We start from the raw sequence: 19,781 nt of genomic DNA, 5'->3' as shown, positions 1-19,781 counted from the left end.
TTGATGATTTTAATCTATTTTTAGAGTTAAAGTGATAGGAGAAATTATATTACTAGAAGATGATACTCTTACTAGCATATTCAATAAGGTCATGAAGTCTTACTTTTATTTTTAAACTAGTAAATTTACCCGCACTTCGCGCGGTCATAAAAGTATCCATATAATGTTTAGTAGTTCATGTCTTAAATTTTGTAAGAAGAATTATTCTTTAATAATCAACCATCTAGTATGAAAAATTACAACGAATTTTTTGTGAAAATAGGGACGAAAACCTTAAATAAAATTTTGTGAAAGACTTTAATTCGAGAATAGTACTTTTTTATAAATGGATTGAAGCCTTGCCAGCCTTCAACACCAGGGCTGGAGCAACACTAGTAATTTGGCCGCGCTTTGCGCGGTAATGGTTGATTCTTCAGATTTATGAATGATCTTTTCCAATATCCGAATATCAAGAATAACGAAAATAAAAATTCTTACTTCACTTCCTTTTGGTGATGTCAAATCTGCCTTTCCTTTCTTCCTCTGTAAGTAATTAAGTAGGTAAGCAAACAAACTCAGAGACATAGAGAACATATATAAGCAAAGAGATTCAAAGTATTTTTGCAAAGATACAGTCCAACATTAGGAATTGGAGGGCTATACTGTACTTTTTTTAAAAAAAATAATGGAAATATTATTGTCAGTACCAAGAGATGGTATACATTACAGCACAAAAGTAACAGAATTTACAGCTATTGACTCAAAAGAGTCCAAAACAATCCAAAAACTCCATCATACTATCTAGTGTGTTTCCTGAGCACTAGAAGTACAACTTTTGTAAGCATTTAAACTTAACAAAAGAAATGCGCTCAACTTTCTCTTCAAAAGAACTTCATGTTTCTTTCAAGTCTTGTACTTCACATGATGCACATGGGATAGTGTTCCAGATCAGTTTGCCTCTGCAGTTCACCTTCTGTCTTACTCAACATAACTAAAGTTTCTTGATATCTTGTGGCATTTGTCAGCTTACACCAAACATATTGAGGAAGAGAGACCAATAGTCAAGTGAACCCACAGTGCATAAAATATATGGTTGTAGTCCTCCAACAAAATACCTCAAAAATAGACATCTGCTGCACAGTGAACATGAAACTTTAGGTTGGAACATTTGACTTCTAATTCAATTTCCATGGCCATTCATCTTTCTAACCCCCAACCCGCTTCAAAATAAATTATATCAGCTACTAACAGAAAAAAGAATCAAGGCTTACTCGCTAACCAAATCTTGAAATCTATCTTGATTTCATCCAGTACCACATGTTGTAGAGTTTTCAGTAAAAGATTTATATTGTCCAAGCTTCTTGTTCAATAGAGGAACCACCAATATTCTTCTTCGATATCTATAATTTTACCACCACATATTGAAAAAGATATTGATGGGTAGGGAACATCATACGGTATATACCGATTATCATACCGAAACCGAAATTTTTGATACCGCGGCTCCGGTATTATGGTATTTGGTACGGTATTTAGTATGCATTTTTGAAAAGTTTGGTATTTGGTACGGTATTCGGTATTGATAAAGAAAATACCGAAATACCGAATACCATACCGAAGTATTCCATATAGTTACATATACAATATATATATATAATTAGTATTGGTACAAACTAATTGTTTAGACGTTGGAATTGCTTGTAGTTTCTTTTAAATATTTTCACATGTGTAAGATGTTAGTATGATATAATTGATTGAAATGTCCTTTTTGTGTAATTGATTAACAAAGAGCATTGCTTGTACTTTCTTTTGAATATTTTTACACGTGTAAAGTGTTAGTATAATATAATTGAGTCGTTTCTTGAATAGCCGAAGTCTTAATTCTTTATTATATGTATATATGTAAGTCGTAGTCGAACAAACTATGGTTATTGAATTACCGTACCGCAAAATACCGAAACTGAACTTAAAAATACCGAACTATGCCGAGTTAATTTGGTATGGTAATGATATAGTATTTTTAAATACCGAAAACAGAAATTACCGAACCGAAGTTTCAAATACCGTACCACGCCCACCCCTAGATGGGCGAATAATTCTAATTTAACTCGTATTTTGGCTTATGGAGCATATCAGTGCTACTTTAATTCTAATTTAACCCGTATTTTGACTTATGGAGCATATCAGTGCTACTTTTCTTTTAATTCTCTTCTTCTTACATTGAAGATCTCTTCGTATGATGTTCCCTAATCATTTGTATCCCTGCAATCCAATACCGGAAATTTTAGAATGAACTTCCATCTGTGAGAAACTAATTGTGTAAGCATCAATAGGATGTTGTGTTAGATAGACTTAAAAAACATGAAGGGGCAAAATTAGTGAAAGTTTGTAAATTATCTCATAAAATACCACGCATCATGATCTATCTATCTATCTATCGTATTCATGGTTATATATCAAATAATAAATATTGGGGAAAAGGGTCAAAAATATCCCTCTACTTTGGAAAAAGGGTTAAAAATATCCTCCGAACTTATTTTGGGTTAAAAATACCCCTCCCATCCTTGAAGTTTTCAAATACACCCCTGTCTTGACGAAAATTATCCCCCAAAATAACCCGAAATCATTTTTTAAACCTGCTCCATCATTTAAACCCCACTCAACTAAATAATAACCCATAAGATCCCCTTATTCCCCCAATATGTAGGTTTGATGTTTGAGGGAATTGGGGGAATAAGAGGATCTTATGGATTACTATTTAGTTGGGTCGAGTTTAAATGATGGAGCAGATTTAAAAAATAATTTCGGGTTATTTGGGGGATAATTTTCATCAAGACAAGAGTATATTTGAAAACTTTAAGAATGAGAGGGGTATTTTTGACCCAAAATAGGTTCATAGGATATTTTTAACCCTTTTTCCAAAATAGAGGGGTATTTTTTACCCTTTTCCCTTTTATGATTTGTGTCAACTTGGGATCTGGACTAAATAAGTGGCTATAGCTAAAAGAGCAATTCGGATAGATGAAGCAACATTAATCTACTCAGAAACCACTAGATTGAGGGTAATAGAAACGTCTGAATTAAATTGCAAGTTTTTGCATGAAGTTTTACTTAATCGTCAATACCACAATAGTGATAGTTGTGTCGTAACTTGTTAGTATCAATTATTCTTGCCTTGCTGTAACTGAAGCAGAAGCAAATATTTGAAGAGAAACTATTAATCAAAGTGCAATTGAAGCTTAACACAACCTTAGATATTTAAAAATTTGACTTCATCATTACCTATTAACTTTATATTTTATAGTAAGAATGCTATCAGATCTAGCAGCCAAGGCGGGTAAGGCCATAAAAACTGTAAAAGGAGCAACAAACATTGTAGGCTATAGGCCATTAGCTTTTCTCTTTGTTCATTTTTGTCATCATGAATGAAAGAAAGTATTCTTATCAACATAACACATACTTAAACTCCCAATTCTAATCACCTCGAAGCTTCTGTCATTACTCTACACAATCAGTAAAAAAGATAGGCCAAATAAAACTTTTCAAGTGTTTGAAAGGCGCCTAACTTATTTGGGTTGGAACAATATTCTTAGCTAGTTGTTTAGAAATTTCTCATGGACTTGTTGAAGCAAAACTGTTGCAGCTTTTTTTTCCTGTGCAAAACTTGAGCATCCTTTTTGCTCGTCAAAATTCATATGATAAATGAGAAGGAAGAAGCAAAATGAAAAAGTGAAAGAAAAGCTTAAAGAACATCCAAGGAAGGATCAAGATTTCTCTTGCTTTACATCAAAACTCATTCAAAACGCAGGAAAATACTCAACTATAATTCTCATGAAGTAATGAAGAAAATTTAAGCTATTGACATGGCCGAATATCGATGTGTTCAGTCTTGCCGGAGAATAGGAAAAACTCTTGGCTTTTTGGTTTGCCGGCCATACATGTTCATTACCTAAGTACTATTCTTTTGCGCGAGAAAATAAATCTTGAGCCGAGGGTCTATCGAAAACAGCCTCTCTTAGTGCCGACTTAACCCCCAAGCGGCTAAAGCATAAGCTTTACCCCCAACAAATTAGGGGCCCCAAAAATTGATCCTATCATTAATCAAAAGTTCAATATATTATGGTTGATGTAAAATATGATGAAAGAAATACATTATTAAATTAGTAGCTACTTGCATCTTCTTCAATTACTTGAATCAATTTTGTCCTAACTCTAGCTTTCGATGATATTTTTATCCTTTCAAGGTTTGTATAGACAAAGTTTACGTTAATTATTTAGAACATAAAGTGTTCTAGATTGAAATTACAAGTTGGTTGATTACATTAATTTGTTACATTGTCAATTGAACAAGGAATATCATAAAAAAATGATTAGAGGAAAAATTAACAATTTTTCATCCCAAAAATTTAAAAGAATAGACTTCAAATGAAAAAATATATAGACTTTTTATTAGATAAACTTAAGGCCTTCTTATTAAGGTTAGCTTTAGGCCACTGATTCCATTGAGTCGCCCCTGGCCTCTCTATCTTTCAATGTAGGGGTAAGGCTTGCGTACATTCTACTCTCCCCAGACTCCACCTGGTGGGATTATACTGGGTATGTTGTTGTTGTTAAATTGCGAAACAGTACAATAAAGTTAAAAATTATTCAATAAAAATGATCGAGAAATATAAGTAAAACATTTCAAATGAAGCATATGCACATACACAACCAAAAAACCAGGAAGGGATGAGGATATGAACAAACCTACCTTCTGGTTGTTTAATTATTAGATAGAAAGATGACCGAATAGGCATAGGAGGGATCAGTTTTTCTGGATCTTAACAGAAGGTATATATGCTGGAAGTTGCAGAAGAGCTAACACCACAAGTAGACACATGAAGTTCCTAATTTATATCACTTCCACTTCTAAGGAATAAAAGGGTTACCAAAGTGCCTCCTACTATCCTCAGTGTGCATAAAGTAGCAATAGTAGCAAGTAGGAACCTAATAACTTCAACGGAGTTCACATCTTGTCGTGGGCTAAAATTCGTCCACGCGTCTTTGCCGAAATACAAGTCTGCAAAAAGAGTAACGTTGAATGACGAACTCGGCTGTGAGGATTGATACACTGAGGGAGAGCAAGAAAGGGAAAAGGCGAACAGAGAGAATGAAAGGTAGAAACGGAACAATAGTTGGGTAAAGAGACGTGAGGTAGGTTATAAACTGGCTAATTAAGAGACGTGGTTGATGAAAGAAGTGTCTATCAGAGTTGTGGAAAACATACCAACAGAGTAATTGAAAATAGGAAATAAACGAAACCCAATACTTAGTCTATGCATCATATGCATGTAAATTGGAAATTGCAAAACACCGAACCAGTTTATTTATTTAGCGAAAACTACAAATTTACGATCAAAAGGATTCTGATTAAGAATCTAAACTCTACAAAAGCATTACACAAAGCAACCTATATAAAAGTGTCTTATTTGTTTGTTTGTTTTTAAAAGCATATCTTTAGTTGTAGGTGTGCTGGTTGCTGTATCGCAAATTTGTGTTCAGTGGCATATAATTTTTTATATCTAAAAAGGAGAGGTTGGAGAATCGAAAGGCAGAGAGGGAGATAGTACCAAAATAGTTTTATGAAGTTAATATCTTTAGCAACTACTTGTTCCCGGTAGCTCCCATGTCTTTCATTGAAGACCTACAACAAAAGAAAAATTCAAAATAAAATTTTAACACAGTTTAGCTAAGTCATATCAAAGGACATGAATTGCTAAGAAACTCAGTAACAGGGGCATCTATTTTCACTTCTATTCTTAATTGGTGCTATAAAAGTAGTCACAAAGTCATTTAGGCCTCTAAATACCATAAATGGATTCTCCGGCTTTTCCTGTACAAGTTCGACCTCCAACGTGAACAATAAAATCCTAAAGCCAAATCAAATAAGGAAAAAGTATAAATTAAGATCCCAAGTCAGCTAAAATTAACAACAAAAATGGATAAGGGAAACAAAATCTTGATGACTGACAATATCATAATTCCTTCTCGAAGCAAGCTCTATGGAATCATGGCAAGTTATTGGCACACACTTGTGATACATCTACTCTAAAAGTACGAATATCATTTTTTCCCTCGTTACCAGAAAAGCAAAATGCAAAATAACTAAAACAAAAATCAGAAGAATATATACCTCAAGTTTAAATGAACCAATGGAGTTTCAAGAGTGAGCATTACAGACCTTTGTTCAGCCCTTGGCCACATCGTAGGCCCTCTCTGATCAAGCTTTATGAAACAACAACAAGTTTATGGGACATGCTGGTAATATATCTACTTTTAAAGTACCAATTTTAATTTTTCCCTCATTACCCAAAACCCAACTATATGACTACGAAAACAAATTCTAATAGAAGAATATAGTACCTCAAGTATAAATAAATCGTTGAAAGTTTCAAGAGTGACCTTTGTAGGCCCTCATTCTACACTCCTCCACGTCTCTACTACAAAGTTATAAATTATTAGAATACAAAAGGAAATTAAATAGCGAATTATTCAACCTGAGAATAACATATAAGTGAAGCGTTTCACCAAAGTAATTTATCAAATCTTAAAAGATCCAATGAAATTAGTGAGAACAAATGTGTGAGAGTAGTTTGCTCATTGTTGAGGAGAGAACGGAGATGTGACGTAGAGTGCACCGTTCAAAGCCTGTAAGAGGAGTCCACGTAAATTAGACAATAAGCGATTCAATTAAGCAAATTAGTGATACAAATCTGATCAGAAAAATCGCAATCAGAAAGCTAAAGTATCTATAATATAATTACCAACAACACCCACCCAACGGTAAAACAATGAACTTGGATTGAGCAACAATTTACAAAGGAAGCCCACGTTATACCTGAAATCCAAAGAATCATGTGTGGAAACATAATTGGAACATAGAGCTGGAAAGGAAAATTGGATGGAACCCTCAAATGGAGAAGGAGAAAAGGGAAAAAGAGGAGAAGAAGCGGTAGGTTTTTGGGAGGGAATGTTTCTGTTTCAGTTATTGTAAATTTACGAAGGAAGCGACTCTTGGAGTCCCTAATAAAACAGACAACTAGTTTATTTATTTATTTTGTTGGTGGTTATTTTTAAGTAGAATTCAGGGAGAAGTGGCAAAAAAAAAATTGAGAAAATACATAAATACTAATGCTTGCTTTTGAGGTATGCCACATCAGAGGGCTCATGGCCTTGCTTTATATAGATACTAGCTAAATTGCTCGCGCTTCGCGTGATCATAAAAATAACTTTAAGTTTATGAAATGAATGGATGTGCGATAGACTAGAGATAGAATAGATAAAGCTTTTAGAACAAAGGTTAAAAAGAAATTTTGACTTTGAAAATTAGCTAAGTCATTATGGGACCATGTGTGGGGTCCAGTCCCTTATCCCATATTTTAAGGAAGGAAGATTTTTCTTCCTTTGACAAAATCACATTTGTAGCAATTGTGGAATTGGCCAACAAGCCAATTCTTTTGTTCACATTTTCGTGATGTAAGCGCTTACCTCATCATAGTCGTGACGTAAGCGCTTACCTCATCATAGGAAATTCATTCCTATAAATAGGCAGCTTATGGTTCATTTGTAATACACCAAGATCATTTGCTATACACACCAAAATCTCAGACAATACATCTGAGTGAGAGCAAAGTGAGATATTCCATAGACTGTAAGAAAATAGTCTGTGAAGAAAAATAGAGTGTGAGTGATATTGTAGTGAGGTGGGAAAAATCAAAAGAGTGTTTTTCTTTTTGAGTGTGTAGTGGTCTTTGGAGTATTTATACTCGTGACTACACAGTGTAAAATTCCTTACTATAGTGATATCAGCTGCTCCTCTTGGCCGTGGTTTTTCCCTTATTCAGAAGGGTTTCCACGTAAAATCTTGGTGTCATTATTGCTGCATTTTATTCTTGCTGATTTAACCATAACTTAGTGTTTCGCGTTTATTACTAATACCGTGAATATTATTTTTGCGGGTCTATTTTATTCCCAACACCATGAACAGAGGAAATGGACACAGAAGCTTAATGTATAATAGATGATATCTTAGTGCTTTACAAATGTGGGAGGTATGATCCATGAACTTCTTTCCGGTACAAGTGACCAATGGAGCTAATTCATTTACAGCAAGTCTAAGAGCAACATAAACAATTTCCCCCTTGCCTAATAGGTTCAATGTTTACAATCATGGAAATTGCATATTCTTTTGGAAGTGTTAACTAAAGAATGATTTGCATCCACAAATCAGAAATAACATCACACATTTGTTTATATTATGTGATGCATATAAGCTCTTCCACAACTCCTTCCTCACTTTAATACTGATTGAGTTTGTTTCAATGATAATACATCTTTTTTTCTTTCAACATCAGTTGCGAGACTTCCTCCTTTCCATTTTTTATTGCAGGACTGTTTCCCATTTCGCCGGCATTTTAATTGGCAACATTTTGTAGTAGCGTTGGAGGGTTATTACTTCAATGCACAGCTGTGGACCTGCACAAGAATCATACTTGCATATTATTACTAAGTTGCCGTAGTATTAGACACGAAAGACAACAACATAAATATGCTTTCTGTCTGAGTATGCTCTGTGGTTGCAGCACAGTCTGAACTTTCACATCAGAAAAGAATTACTTTGGTCTTCGAATAAAATAGAATTTGTATTTGTGATAAACGATGGAAGCCAACACTAGTAGAATGGTTACTTTGAGTGGCGTAAATTATGCCATTTGGAAGGGCAAAATGGAAGATTTGCTCTATGTCAAGAATTTTCATCAACCTGTCTTTGGAAATAAAAAGCCTGGTAATAAATCAGATGAAGAGTGGAATTTGTTGCATCGGCAGGTTTGCGGCTTTATTAGACAGTGGGTTGACGATAATGTGTTGAACCATATTTCTAGAGAGACACATGCTCGGACCCTATGGGAGCATCTTGAAAGTTTGTATGCTCGAAAAACTGGTAATAACAAGATGTTTCTGATAAAGCAAATGCTGGGTTTAAAATACCACGATGGTTCCGCAATGACAGATCATCTGAATATTTTTCAGGGGATCATGAACCAGTTATCTGCTATGGGTATTAATTTTGATGAAGAAATTCAAGGCTTGTTTCTACTTGGTTTCCTACCAGATTCTTGGGAAATTATTAGAACTTCATTATCAAATTCTGCTCCAAATGGTGTGATCTCTATGGATCTTGCCAAGAGCAGTCTTTTAAATGAAGAGATGAGAAGAAAATCTCAAGGCTCCTCCTCATCAGATGTCTTGGTGACTGACACTAGGGGGAGAGGCAAGAATCGTGGTTCTCAAAATAGAGAACATCATAGAAGAAAATCCAGAAGCAGACTTAAAGATATTGACTGCTATCATTGCGGGAAAAAAGGGCACACAAAGAAGTTCTGCCGGATTTTGAAAAAAGAGAATAGAGAAAAGGAGGAAAAGAAAGAAGATGGCAATCGTGTTGCCGCTGTCACTACAGAAGATCTTGTTACTGTCCTTGATGCGGATATGATAAATATTGCTTTTGATGAGTCAAGCTGGGTTGTGGACAGTGGTGCCGCATCTCATGTGACATCAAGGAAGGAATTTTTCTCATCCTATACTCCGGGTGACTTTGGAACTTTGAGTATGGGTAATGAGACTGTATCCAGGGTGGCTGGTGTTGGAACGATTTGTTTGAAAACTAGTATTGGAACTAAACTAGTTTTAAACAATGTAAAGCATGCACCTGATGTTCGTTTGCACTTGATCTCTGTTGGTGTTTTGGATGATGAGGGATATGTCAGTACCAATGGTGCTGGAAAGTGGAAGCTTACTAAAGGTTCCATGATTGTGGCTCGTGGCGAAAAGTGTCGTGGTCTATACTGGACTACGGCCTCTACCTGTGTTGATATGGTGAATGCAGTTGAGAGCAATAGCTCTTCAACGTTATGGCATAAGAGGCTTAGCCACTTTAGCGAGAAAGGACTAAATGTTCTGGCCAAAAAGAAATTATTGTCAAATTTCGAAAGTGCTAAATTAGAAAAGTGTGAGCACTGCTTGGCTGGAAAACAAAATAGAGTTTCTTTCAAGTCTCATCCTCCTTCAAGAAAGACAGAGTTGCTTGAGTTGGTGCATTCAGATTTATGTGGTCCAATGAAGACAAGGACTTTGGGTGGTGCACTTTATTTTGCTACCTTTATTGATGATTGCTCAAGGAAACTTTGGGTCTACGTCTTAAAGACTAAAGACCAAGTGTTGGGTGTCTTTAAGCAGTTTCAGGCCTCAGTTGAAAGAGAAACTGGAAAGAAGCTGAAGTGTATTCGTACTGATAACGGTGGTGAATATTGTGGACCGTTTGACGAATACTGCAAGCAACAGAGTATCAGACACCAGAAGACTCCTCCTAAGACTTCTCAGCTTAATGGTTTAGCAGAGAGGATGAACAGGACCTTAATGGAAAGAGTCAGATGTTTGCTTTCTGAAGCAAAGTTGCCGAATTCCTTTTGGGGTGAGGCTTTATTGACCGCTGCACATGTTATTAATCTATCCCCTGCGGTTGCTTTGCAAAGTGATGTTCCAAACAGAGTTTGGTATGGAAAGGATGTTTCCTATGACCACTTGAAAGTGTTTGGTTGTAAAGCTTTTGTACATGTGCCTAAAGATGAAAGGTCAAAATTAACTGCCAAGACAAGGCAGTGCATCTTCATTGGTTATGGCCTTGATGAGTTTGGTTACAGGCTATATGATCCAATTGAGAAGAAGGTTGTGAGAAGCCGTGATGTTATCTTCATGGAGGATCAAACCATTGAAGATATTAACAAAGCGGAGAAGATAAAATCTTCAAGTTCTGAAGGTTTAGTTAATCTTGATCAAGTTCCTCATACAAATGCTGATGAAGTTGGTGGGCTTGATGACGATGGTGATGCCCAGAATCATGTTCCAGATCAGCATGTTGATGATGATAACGATGCTGCTATTGATGAAGTAGATGCTCCTACTCATGAAGTCGTGGATGAGTCAGATATTCCACTTAGAAGGTCTACTAGACAGCATGTTCCTTCTTCCCGTTATTCACCTAATGAGTATGTATTACTCACTGATGGGGGACAACCTGAATGTTATGAGGAGGCCATGGAAGATGAGCACAAGGATCAATGGATTGAAGCCATGCAAGATGAGATGAAATCTCTGCGTGAGAACCATACTTATGAGTTGGTGAACTTGCCTAAGGGCATGAGAGCTTTGAAGAACAAGTGGGTGTTCAAAGTTAAAGCCGAAGAACACAGCTTGAAGCCCAGATACAAATCTAGATTGGTTGTTAAGGGATTTGGTCAAAGGAAAGGTATTGACTTTGACGAAATATTTTCTCCTGTCGTGAAAATGTCCTCCATTCGGACAGTTCTTGGTTTGACTGCTAGTCTTAATTTGGAGATTGAGCAGATGGATGTGAAGACTGATTTTCTTCACGGTGACTTAGAAGAGGAGATTTATATGGAACAACCTGAAGGCTTCAAGGCAAAAGGTAAAGAAAATATTGTATGCAAACTCAAGAAGAGTCTCTATGGATTGAAGCAAGCTCCCAGACAGTGGTACAAGAAGTTTGAGTCTGTTATGGGGGAGCAAGGCTACAAGAAGACTTCTTCAGATCACTGTGTGTTTGTACAAAGATTTTCTGATGGTGACTTTATCATCCTTCTGCTATATGTGGATGATATGTTGATTGTAGGCAAAAATGCTTCCAGGATTGACGAGTTGAAGAAACAGTTGAGTAAGTCTTTTGCAATGAAAGACTTGGGTCATGCTAAGCAGATTTTGGGCATGAGAATTACTCGTTCGAGCGATGAAAGAAGCTTTATTTGTCGCAGAAAAAGTACATAGAACGTGTACTAGAGCGCTTCAATATGAAGAGTGCTAAGTGGGTTAGCACACCTCTTCCTGGTCATCTGAAATTGAGCAAAAAGATGTGTCCTACAACAACAGAGGAAAAACAGAGAATGGCCAAGATTCCTTATTCCTTTGCCGTCGGAAGTTTAATGTATGCAATGGTATGCACTCGACCAGATATTGCTCATGCAGTCGGTGTTGTTAGCAGATTTCTCGAAAATCCAGGGAAAGAGCATTGGGAAGCTGTGAAGTGGATACTCAGGTATCTAAGAGGAAGATCAGATGAATGCTTGTGTTTTGGAGGATCAAATCCAATTTTGAAGGGCTATACAGATTCTGATATGGCAGGTGACCTTGATAACAGAAAATCCACTACTGGATATTTGTTTACTTTTTCAGGGGGAGCTATATCATGGCAGTCAAAGTTGCAGAAGTGTGTCGCACTATCTACAACGGAAGCGGAGTATATTGCGGCTACTGAAGCTGGCAAAGAGATGATATGGCTCAAGAGATTCCTTCAAGAACTTGGATTGCAGCAAATGGAGTATGTTGTTTATTGTGACAGTCAGAGTGCAATAGACTTGAGCAAGAACTCCATGTACCATGCGAGAACAAAACACATCGATGTCAGATATCATTGGATTCGTGAGCAATTGGAAAGCGAATTGTTCCAAGTCAAGAAGATTCACACGAATGAAAATACTGCAGATATGCTGACCAAGGCGGTACCGAGAGACAAGTTCGAATTGTGCAAAGAACTTGTCGGCATGCACTCAAATTAGAAGCCAGTGTACCCTCCTTCAGGTGAATGGGACTGGAGGGGGAGATTTGTGGGGTCCAGTCCCCTATCCCATATTTTAAGGAAGGAAGATTTTTCTTCCTTTGACAAAATCACATTTGTAGCAATTGTGGAATTGGCCAACAAGCCAATTCTTTTGTTCACATTTTCGTGATGTAAGCGCTTACCTCATCATAGTCGTGACGTAAGCGCTTACCTCATCATAGTCATGACGTAAGCGCTTACCTCATCATAGGAAATTCATTCCTATAAATAGGCAGCTTATGGTTCATTTGTAATACACCAAGATCATTTGCTATACACACCAAAATCTCAGACAATACATCTGAGTGAGAGCAAAGTGAGGTATTCCATAGACTGTAAGAAAATAGTCTGTGAAGAAAAATAGAGTGTGAGTGATATTGTAGTGAGGTGGGAAAAATCAAAAGAGTGTTTTTCTTTTTGAGTGTGTAGTGGTCTTTGGAGTATTTATACTCGTGACTACACAGTGTAAAATTCCTTACTATAGTGATATCAGCTGCTCCTCTTGGCCGTGGTTTTTCCCTTATTCAGAAGGGTTTCCACGTAAAATATTGGTGTCATTATTGCTGCATTTTATTCTTGCTGATTTAACCATAACTTAGTGTTTCGCGTTTATTACTAATACCGTGAATATTATTTTTGCGGGTCTATTTTATTCCAACACCATGAACAGAGGAAATGGACACAGAAGCTTAATGTATAATAGATGATATCTTAGTGCTTTACAAATGTGGGAGGTATGATCCATGAACTTCTTTCCGGTACAAGTGACCAATGGAGCTAATTCATTTACAGCAAGTCTAAGAGCAACATAAACAATTTCCCCCTTGCCTAATAGGTTCAATGTTTACAATCATGGAAATTGCATATTCTTTTGGAAGTGTTAACTAAAGAATGATTTGCATCCACAAATCAGAAATAACAACACACATTTGTTTATATTATGTGATGCATATAAGCTCTTCCACAACTCCTTCCTCACTTTAATACTGATTGAGTTTGTTTCAATGATAATACATCTTTTTTTCTTTCAACATCAGTTGCGAGACTTCCTCCTTTCCATTTTTTATTGCAGGACTGTTTCCCATTTCGCCGGCATTTTAATTGGCAACATTTTGTAGTAGCGTTGGAGGGTTATTACTTCAATGCACAGCTGTGGACCTGCACAAGAATCACACTTGCATATTATTACTAAGTTGCCGTAGTATTAGACATGAAAGACAGCAACATAAATATGCTTTATATCCATCTTCGAAATAGCAAGCAGAAAATCAAAAGATGTTGTATACTTCATACTGAGTGCAGAACAGTCGACACCAGGATTAATAAGACATGGATAAGATTAGAGAAAAGATTCTTGATCATCATATCCTATTTGGAAAAAAACATAGCAAAAATAAAAAAAGTTTGTAAACCATAATTTACATATGCACATCAAGTGTAAGTTGATATGATTGTCCTGGAAGCACGTGCAGTCTAGTTGATCAGATGTTTGTGCTATAGGCACCCGGAACAGGAAGTAGGCTACTGGAGCAACATATTTTGTGTGCTCAGGTCTTGATGGAACAAATTGATCTTTACAAGTTGACTCGATTAGGGAAAAATAAAAAGTATATGCAACATGATATTATCTCTCGCTCAAGCAATTAGAAGTCTAAAATTCTTATAATCCTGTTCCACAACCTCAAGCAATTGCTCCTTTCGTATGTGCTCATTTTCATATATATGGTATTATCACGTCACATATGAGGTCTGATGCTAAATTAAATTTTCAATCCCAATGAATAAAATTAATTAGCAAGAACTGCAAAAATATCGAACTAAGATAAAAGTAAGCTACGAATCACAATTTTTTTGCTTGAAATTCTTTAAACTTTTGGGTTCCAACTCTTATTTTAGACATGGAATCAGTATAAGTCTGAATTCGGACCAATTAGACCGATTATCAATCAACCAATCTATTGAATATCTAAATCTTATATATGAATGGAGCTACTAATTAATAATTTTGTCACTCGTGTATCTACTTAGTCCAGTTTATAAAGACTTAGTGCAAGTCTTTTTTGTTAGGACATACGTAAATCCAATACGTGCATTTTGATATAAGTTCCATCTGCATTTCAAGACCTTGTTTGCTGTTCCACTTTGCAGTTCTAAGTTAATTAATCAATAAAGAAGTTTGGCAACACATCTCCAAGACAGTAGCAACCAATATAGAGAAACATAAAATCACCTTTGCCTAAATTCACTCTTGGCTCTCGACAAACTAAGAATCTGAAACAAACAATAGAAGTTTTTGTTTATGGATGTTTTCGAAAGATCTTTTCCTTAATTTGAACTCTTAAATCGTGAAACTCCTGATTTCTTTTACCTCAGAAGCAATCACTAATCAAAATATGAGAGTGTTCATCATAACCATGAGAGAACTTGAGTAATGAAAGATTGGAAAAACAATAAATTCCCTTTTCCATACTTGCATCAGTAACTTAAATTCCTTTTTCCATACTTGCATCAGTAACTTAAAAAAATTAAAACGAAGACGGAATTTCCAAATAGATTTAGAGGCTACCTGATGCTTTAGTTTGCCATTTTCCAATTGGTATCTAGATGATTCTAATTGGTATCTACGTGCAAAAATAAATTTATACTTCAAAGTTAGATCTAGGTTCGTTGTAAGAGGTGAGTTAAAATTCGGATGCGAGGAGAATTGGGCATGCCACTGCCAGGCACACCGCCCCAGCGGTCATCCAACCGCTGTGGCGGCACTGCCATAGAGGTAGTACAACTGCTAAAGCGGTGGTCCCATCTCCCAAAAGGATAGCTCCTGCGGCTCCCCTGTCGCCAAGGCGGTACCGCCACAGCAGACTGAGAGACCACCGAAGCAGTACTGCTGGATCAGAGAGCTGAACCTTCTTCTTTTACCTGTTTCCCAGTCCATTTCCCTGTTAACCTTCACAGATCAGATAAAAACAGCAGCATGACCAACCCACAAGTTGTATAAAAATAAGCGAACAAGAGCAAGAAGCACCCAAGTCACTATTACAACGAACACTACCATTACTAACGACAAGGAAGCTAAAATAGTTCAACATCCAAAACAAATTGTCCAGACATGGGCCATAAACCAGGCCAACCAAAAACCAAAACAAAATTATCCGAAGAGAAAGAGGTAAATCATCAAAAGATTGTCCAGAAATAAAGGTCCTACAAGGGTAACCAAGCATAAAAAGGGGGGAGAGGGGAAATTTCTAGGCCATCCGCATGCTAGTCGCACCATCATCACCAGCGTCGCCACCACCTAGCCCGCCCTGACCGTCATCCTCTCGGGGACCACTCTCGAAGGAGTACTGCTCGAATCATCATCGTCCTCCACTGGCAGCAGCTCATTGGGGTACATCTTACCCCACATCCCCTTAACAACCGACCAAGACCGGATTCTAAGCTTGTCACGCGCCTTGTTCTTCATCCTCTCCCTATCAAAATCAGTGCGAAGCTCACCATGATTTTTAGCTAGAGTGGTGTAGGAAGTCCGGAGTCCGGTGATATCTGCGTCTGGGTGTCAAAATACCCCTTCATCTCCTGCTGAGTGGGGTAGCTGGCAGCATCCGATGAACTGGAATCGCCAGAAGGCATGGGCATCGCCCGGAGCAAGGTCTCAATGTCATCAAAGCGCGTCTCTATGCGCTCAAACGGACCCTGGGCATGAGGAGCCTCAGTCCCAGCATCATCCCTCTCACCAACGTTAGCCCCAGCTCCGTTTCCCCCTTCGCCGGCATCATCCTCCTTTCTCCTCTTCTGATTGACAATCGCGGTTCCGTGACCGTTCGCCTTCAGCGGATGGTAAGGGGCCTCAGGCTGGACCCAATTGTCATTTTCCTCCTCTGGAACCTTAGCCTTTTGGCATAAAAAGGTGATCAAGGAAGGGAACATCAAGCTTTTTCCACCAATATCCACAAACTCCTTCAACTCCGCAATGACTTGCATCCTCACATTTACTGGAATGTCGGCAAGGACGCAAGCAATAACAAGGGCACGGGCATAGGAAACATCAAGGGTATTTGAGGAAGGGCGGACCCGGTGGCTAACAATCTGTAGCCATCTCCTAGCCTCAGCAGTAAAGCGATCACTGTATATCGCTCCCCTACCACGAGCCTAGGGAACCTTTGGTATATCACTTGCCTCCACCAACTGGGTGGCCAACCACATCAAATCCTTCTCTGTCGCTTTCTCCTTATAAGGCTCATCGGGATGATCATCTAGCCTGTAAATCCAGTTGATAGTCCTTGCCCTTACTTTCACAGGAGTACCCCTTATTATGATCACCGGGCTAGGGGCATCCTAGTCAACCGAAGGCAGCATAGCATAGAAATCCCTGACCCAAGACTCATTGCAATCTCCTGGGTTTCGGACCAAGCGAGTCCACTTGGTCGCCACCAACCTATTCCAGAAATTCGGAGCCCGCCTCTCCACATTGGTCATGTCAAAACCCGCTCCGATACTAAAGGAATAGACCTCTATTCTAGATGTAGCTGTTTACTCTGGCAAGTGGGAAGATTCTCGTAAGCAGGGACTTCTACGTTTTGGGGCACCACCCCTTCGATTTGAGGTACTTGTTGTCACGCCCCGAACCATGGCCTGAGCGTAACACGTCACTCGGTGCCTGACTGCATGTGACCGAGCGAACCACATGGCTTGCTAAACCATCATGAGGCATACATGAGCGGAAATATAACGTGACGTACATGATGAGCTTTTATAAAATATAGTAAGTCATAATATTAAACCTAAATACTTGATTAAGTCATGAATGCGAACAATATCATAAATGAGCCAAACCGGCTACCATATGTGGAAGTCTAGCATGACACTTGTCTTGTCTATGAAACCTCTAACATGAGTCTGAAAACACGTAACATACTTGCTGGGACAAGGCCCCCAGCATACCTTTAGATGCAAAACTAGATAAAGAAAGATAATGCCTAAACCCCGAATGAGAGGGGGCTCACCAAAAAGCTGGTACATGCAAATCCTAATGAGCAGAAGCGTCGTCCTGTAAATCCGTACCTGCATTGTGAAATGCAGGCCCCCGGGCAGTAAAAGGGGACGTCAGCACATTGAATGTACTGGTATGTAAAGCAACTGAAAGAAATAACATGGGACATGGAATAACATGATAAGAACTGAAACTGAAAACCTGGACATGAACATGAGCATGAGTACATATATATATATATATATAAAACATAAGTAAAACACGATAATTAGGGAGAGCATTTCATAAACCGACACATGATATCACCACGTGGATACGTGGAGTCTGGTACCTCGCCGGACCAGCAGAGCCCCTATACCTTGCCAGGGTATAAGGTGGTAACGTGCCTGATGGATCCATTCAGTGTAAAATTAAGGTATCGTCCTAACTGGGCGGAGCGATCCTTGTCCTATGGTGGCTACATAGTTTCAGGCTATCTGAGCCTTCTCGGTAATTCGTGCAACTCCCAAAAACATGAATATAATATAATTGGTTATGAAGCCCATGATTTTCGTGAATAAACTTGTACTTGTCTTGTAATCATGATTTCATGAAATAACTTGTAAACATGATTTCATGAAATAACTTGTAAACATGATTTCATGAAATAACGTGTAAGCATGGTTTCATGAAATAACTTGTAAATATGGTTTCATGAAATAACTTGTATTTAGTATGTATGTATCTTGTATCATAGCATGAAAGTAATTATATAATACAGTTGCATGAAAACTTGTAGACATGTAGGATATTCATGAAACAATCCTTCTTAGTCAAAAACATGCATGCAAGAACCCATGAAATACAAGATATGGGTTTTCATAGATTACGAACGGATTCTCAATAATCATAAAGAAATATTAAGAACTCAATGATGGAATTATAACAATTCATACATAATATAATCATGGACATGGACCTAGGGTTATCATGAGCATGGTATTGAAACCCTAGTTTTAGTAGAGAATCATAATTTTATGGATTATGAGGCGTGGGGAAGAACAATGATGTTCCCACACGTAGATAGTAACTCTACATACCTTAGTCGCTCTAAAACTTGAATTAAAGACTTGAGCTTTGAAGAAGATTTCCAAAATCTTGAATTCTTGAACCTTGAGATGAGTTTACTTGAAGGATATGTATTAGAATTGAGTTGGAATAATTAGAGTAGGCTTACCTTGGTGTTCTTGATGATAGAAGAGGGTAGGAGGTCGTTCTAGGGCTTAAAGGAATGAAAAATAATGATTTAAACTGTAATGGATGAATATATACTGTTCTGGAAAAATTAAATTTTCGGCCCAGTTAAATACTGGCCGTATTTTGAAATACGGGCCGTATTTTGAAATACGGTCCGTATTTTGAAATACGGACTGCACTGCGTCTCTTCAGCAAAATGGTCATAACTCTTTGCACAGATGTCCGTTTGACCCCCATAATATACCGTTGGAAAGCTATTTCAAAGATCTACAACTTTCATCAAGGAAGGTTTCCCAAATTCCAAATACGTTTTAAAATACGGGCCATATTTTTAAATACGGTCTACGGTCCGTATTTAACCATATGACATTCAACTGTCAAATTCCAAAATGCTCAGAAATCTTTGAAATACGGGCCGTATTTTGAAATACGGACTACACTGCATCTCTTTAGTAAAATGGCCATAACTCTTTGCACAGATGTCCGTTTGACCCCCATAATATACCATTGGAAAGCTATTTCAAAGATCTAAAACTTTCATCAAGGAAGTTTTCCCAAATTCCAAATACGTTTTAAAATACGGGCCGTATTTTGAAATACGGTCTACGGTCCGTATTTTGAAATACGGTCTACGGTCCGTATTTAACCATATGACATTCAACTGCCAAATTCCAGAATGCTCAGAAATCCTTGGTACCAGTTTGCGATTTGATTTATGGCCTGCAAACTGAAATATGGTCACTGTTCATGGGCGTAAACCCCCATCTTACAACTGAACAGGGAAATTCCTATTCTCACATTCTTTATCTGATTTTCTAAGTCTAGGATCATGGTCTAAGCTTTCGTTAAAGGTACGAGGTGTTACAA

At 37.6% G+C, this 19,781-nt stretch overlaps 1 protein-coding gene across 29 annotated transcripts; it reads right to left on the bottom strand.

Moving 5' to 3' along the window:
- Positions 1-636: 636 nt before the first annotated feature.
- LOC132636389 (uncharacterized) lies at positions 637-7,199 on the bottom strand. Of its 29 annotated transcripts, XR_009581237.1 has the most exons (7): positions 6,796-7,181; positions 6,547-6,666; positions 6,382-6,455; positions 6,200-6,243; positions 5,828-5,888; positions 5,589-5,662; positions 4,637-5,038 (listed from the first exon to the last, which is right to left on the bottom strand). XR_009581237.1 is itself a non-coding variant. In XM_060353236.1 (6 exons), exons 3-6 carry the CDS (start codon positions 6,220-6,222, stop codon positions 1,001-1,003), a joined length of 318 nt encoding a protein of 105 aa, XP_060209219.1. In that variant the 5' UTR covers positions 6,223-6,458; positions 6,547-6,666; positions 6,796-7,199; the 3' UTR covers positions 637-1,000. The 29 variants fall into 29 exon arrangements, 9 of the variants coding, with proteins under 9 accessions (XP_060209219.1, XP_060209220.1, XP_060209221.1 ...); XM_060353236.1 differs by lacking the exon at positions 4,637-5,038 and adding an exon at positions 637-1,112 and having other exon boundaries at positions 6,152-6,458; positions 6,796-7,199; XM_060353237.1 differs by lacking the exon at positions 4,637-5,038 and adding an exon at positions 637-1,112 and having other exon boundaries at positions 6,152-6,455; positions 6,796-7,199.
- Between the last annotated feature and the right edge of the window lie 12,582 nt (positions 7,200-19,781).

Source organism: Lycium barbarum, chromosome 4, assembly GCF_019175385.1.
Source record: "Lycium barbarum isolate Lr01 chromosome 4, ASM1917538v2, whole genome shotgun sequence".
NCBI lineage: Eukaryota > Viridiplantae > Streptophyta > Magnoliopsida > Solanales > Solanaceae > Lycium > Lycium barbarum.
This window is presented reverse-complemented; position numbering and strand designations above follow the sequence as displayed.

Coding starts and splice junctions, on each gene's coding strand:
- LOC132636389 (XM_060353236.1), bottom strand. CDS start 6,222: ATGTGGCCAAGGGCTGAACAAAGGTCTGTAATGCTCACTCTTGAAACT. Junction 5,889..6,151: donor TTGGTTCATTTAAACTTGAG/GTATATATTCTT, acceptor ATTTGGCTTTAG/GATTTTATTGTTCACGTTGG. Junction 5,663..5,827: donor AGCCGGAGAATCCATTTATG/GTATTTAGAGGC, acceptor CTTTTGTTGTAG/GTCTTCAATGAAAGACATGG.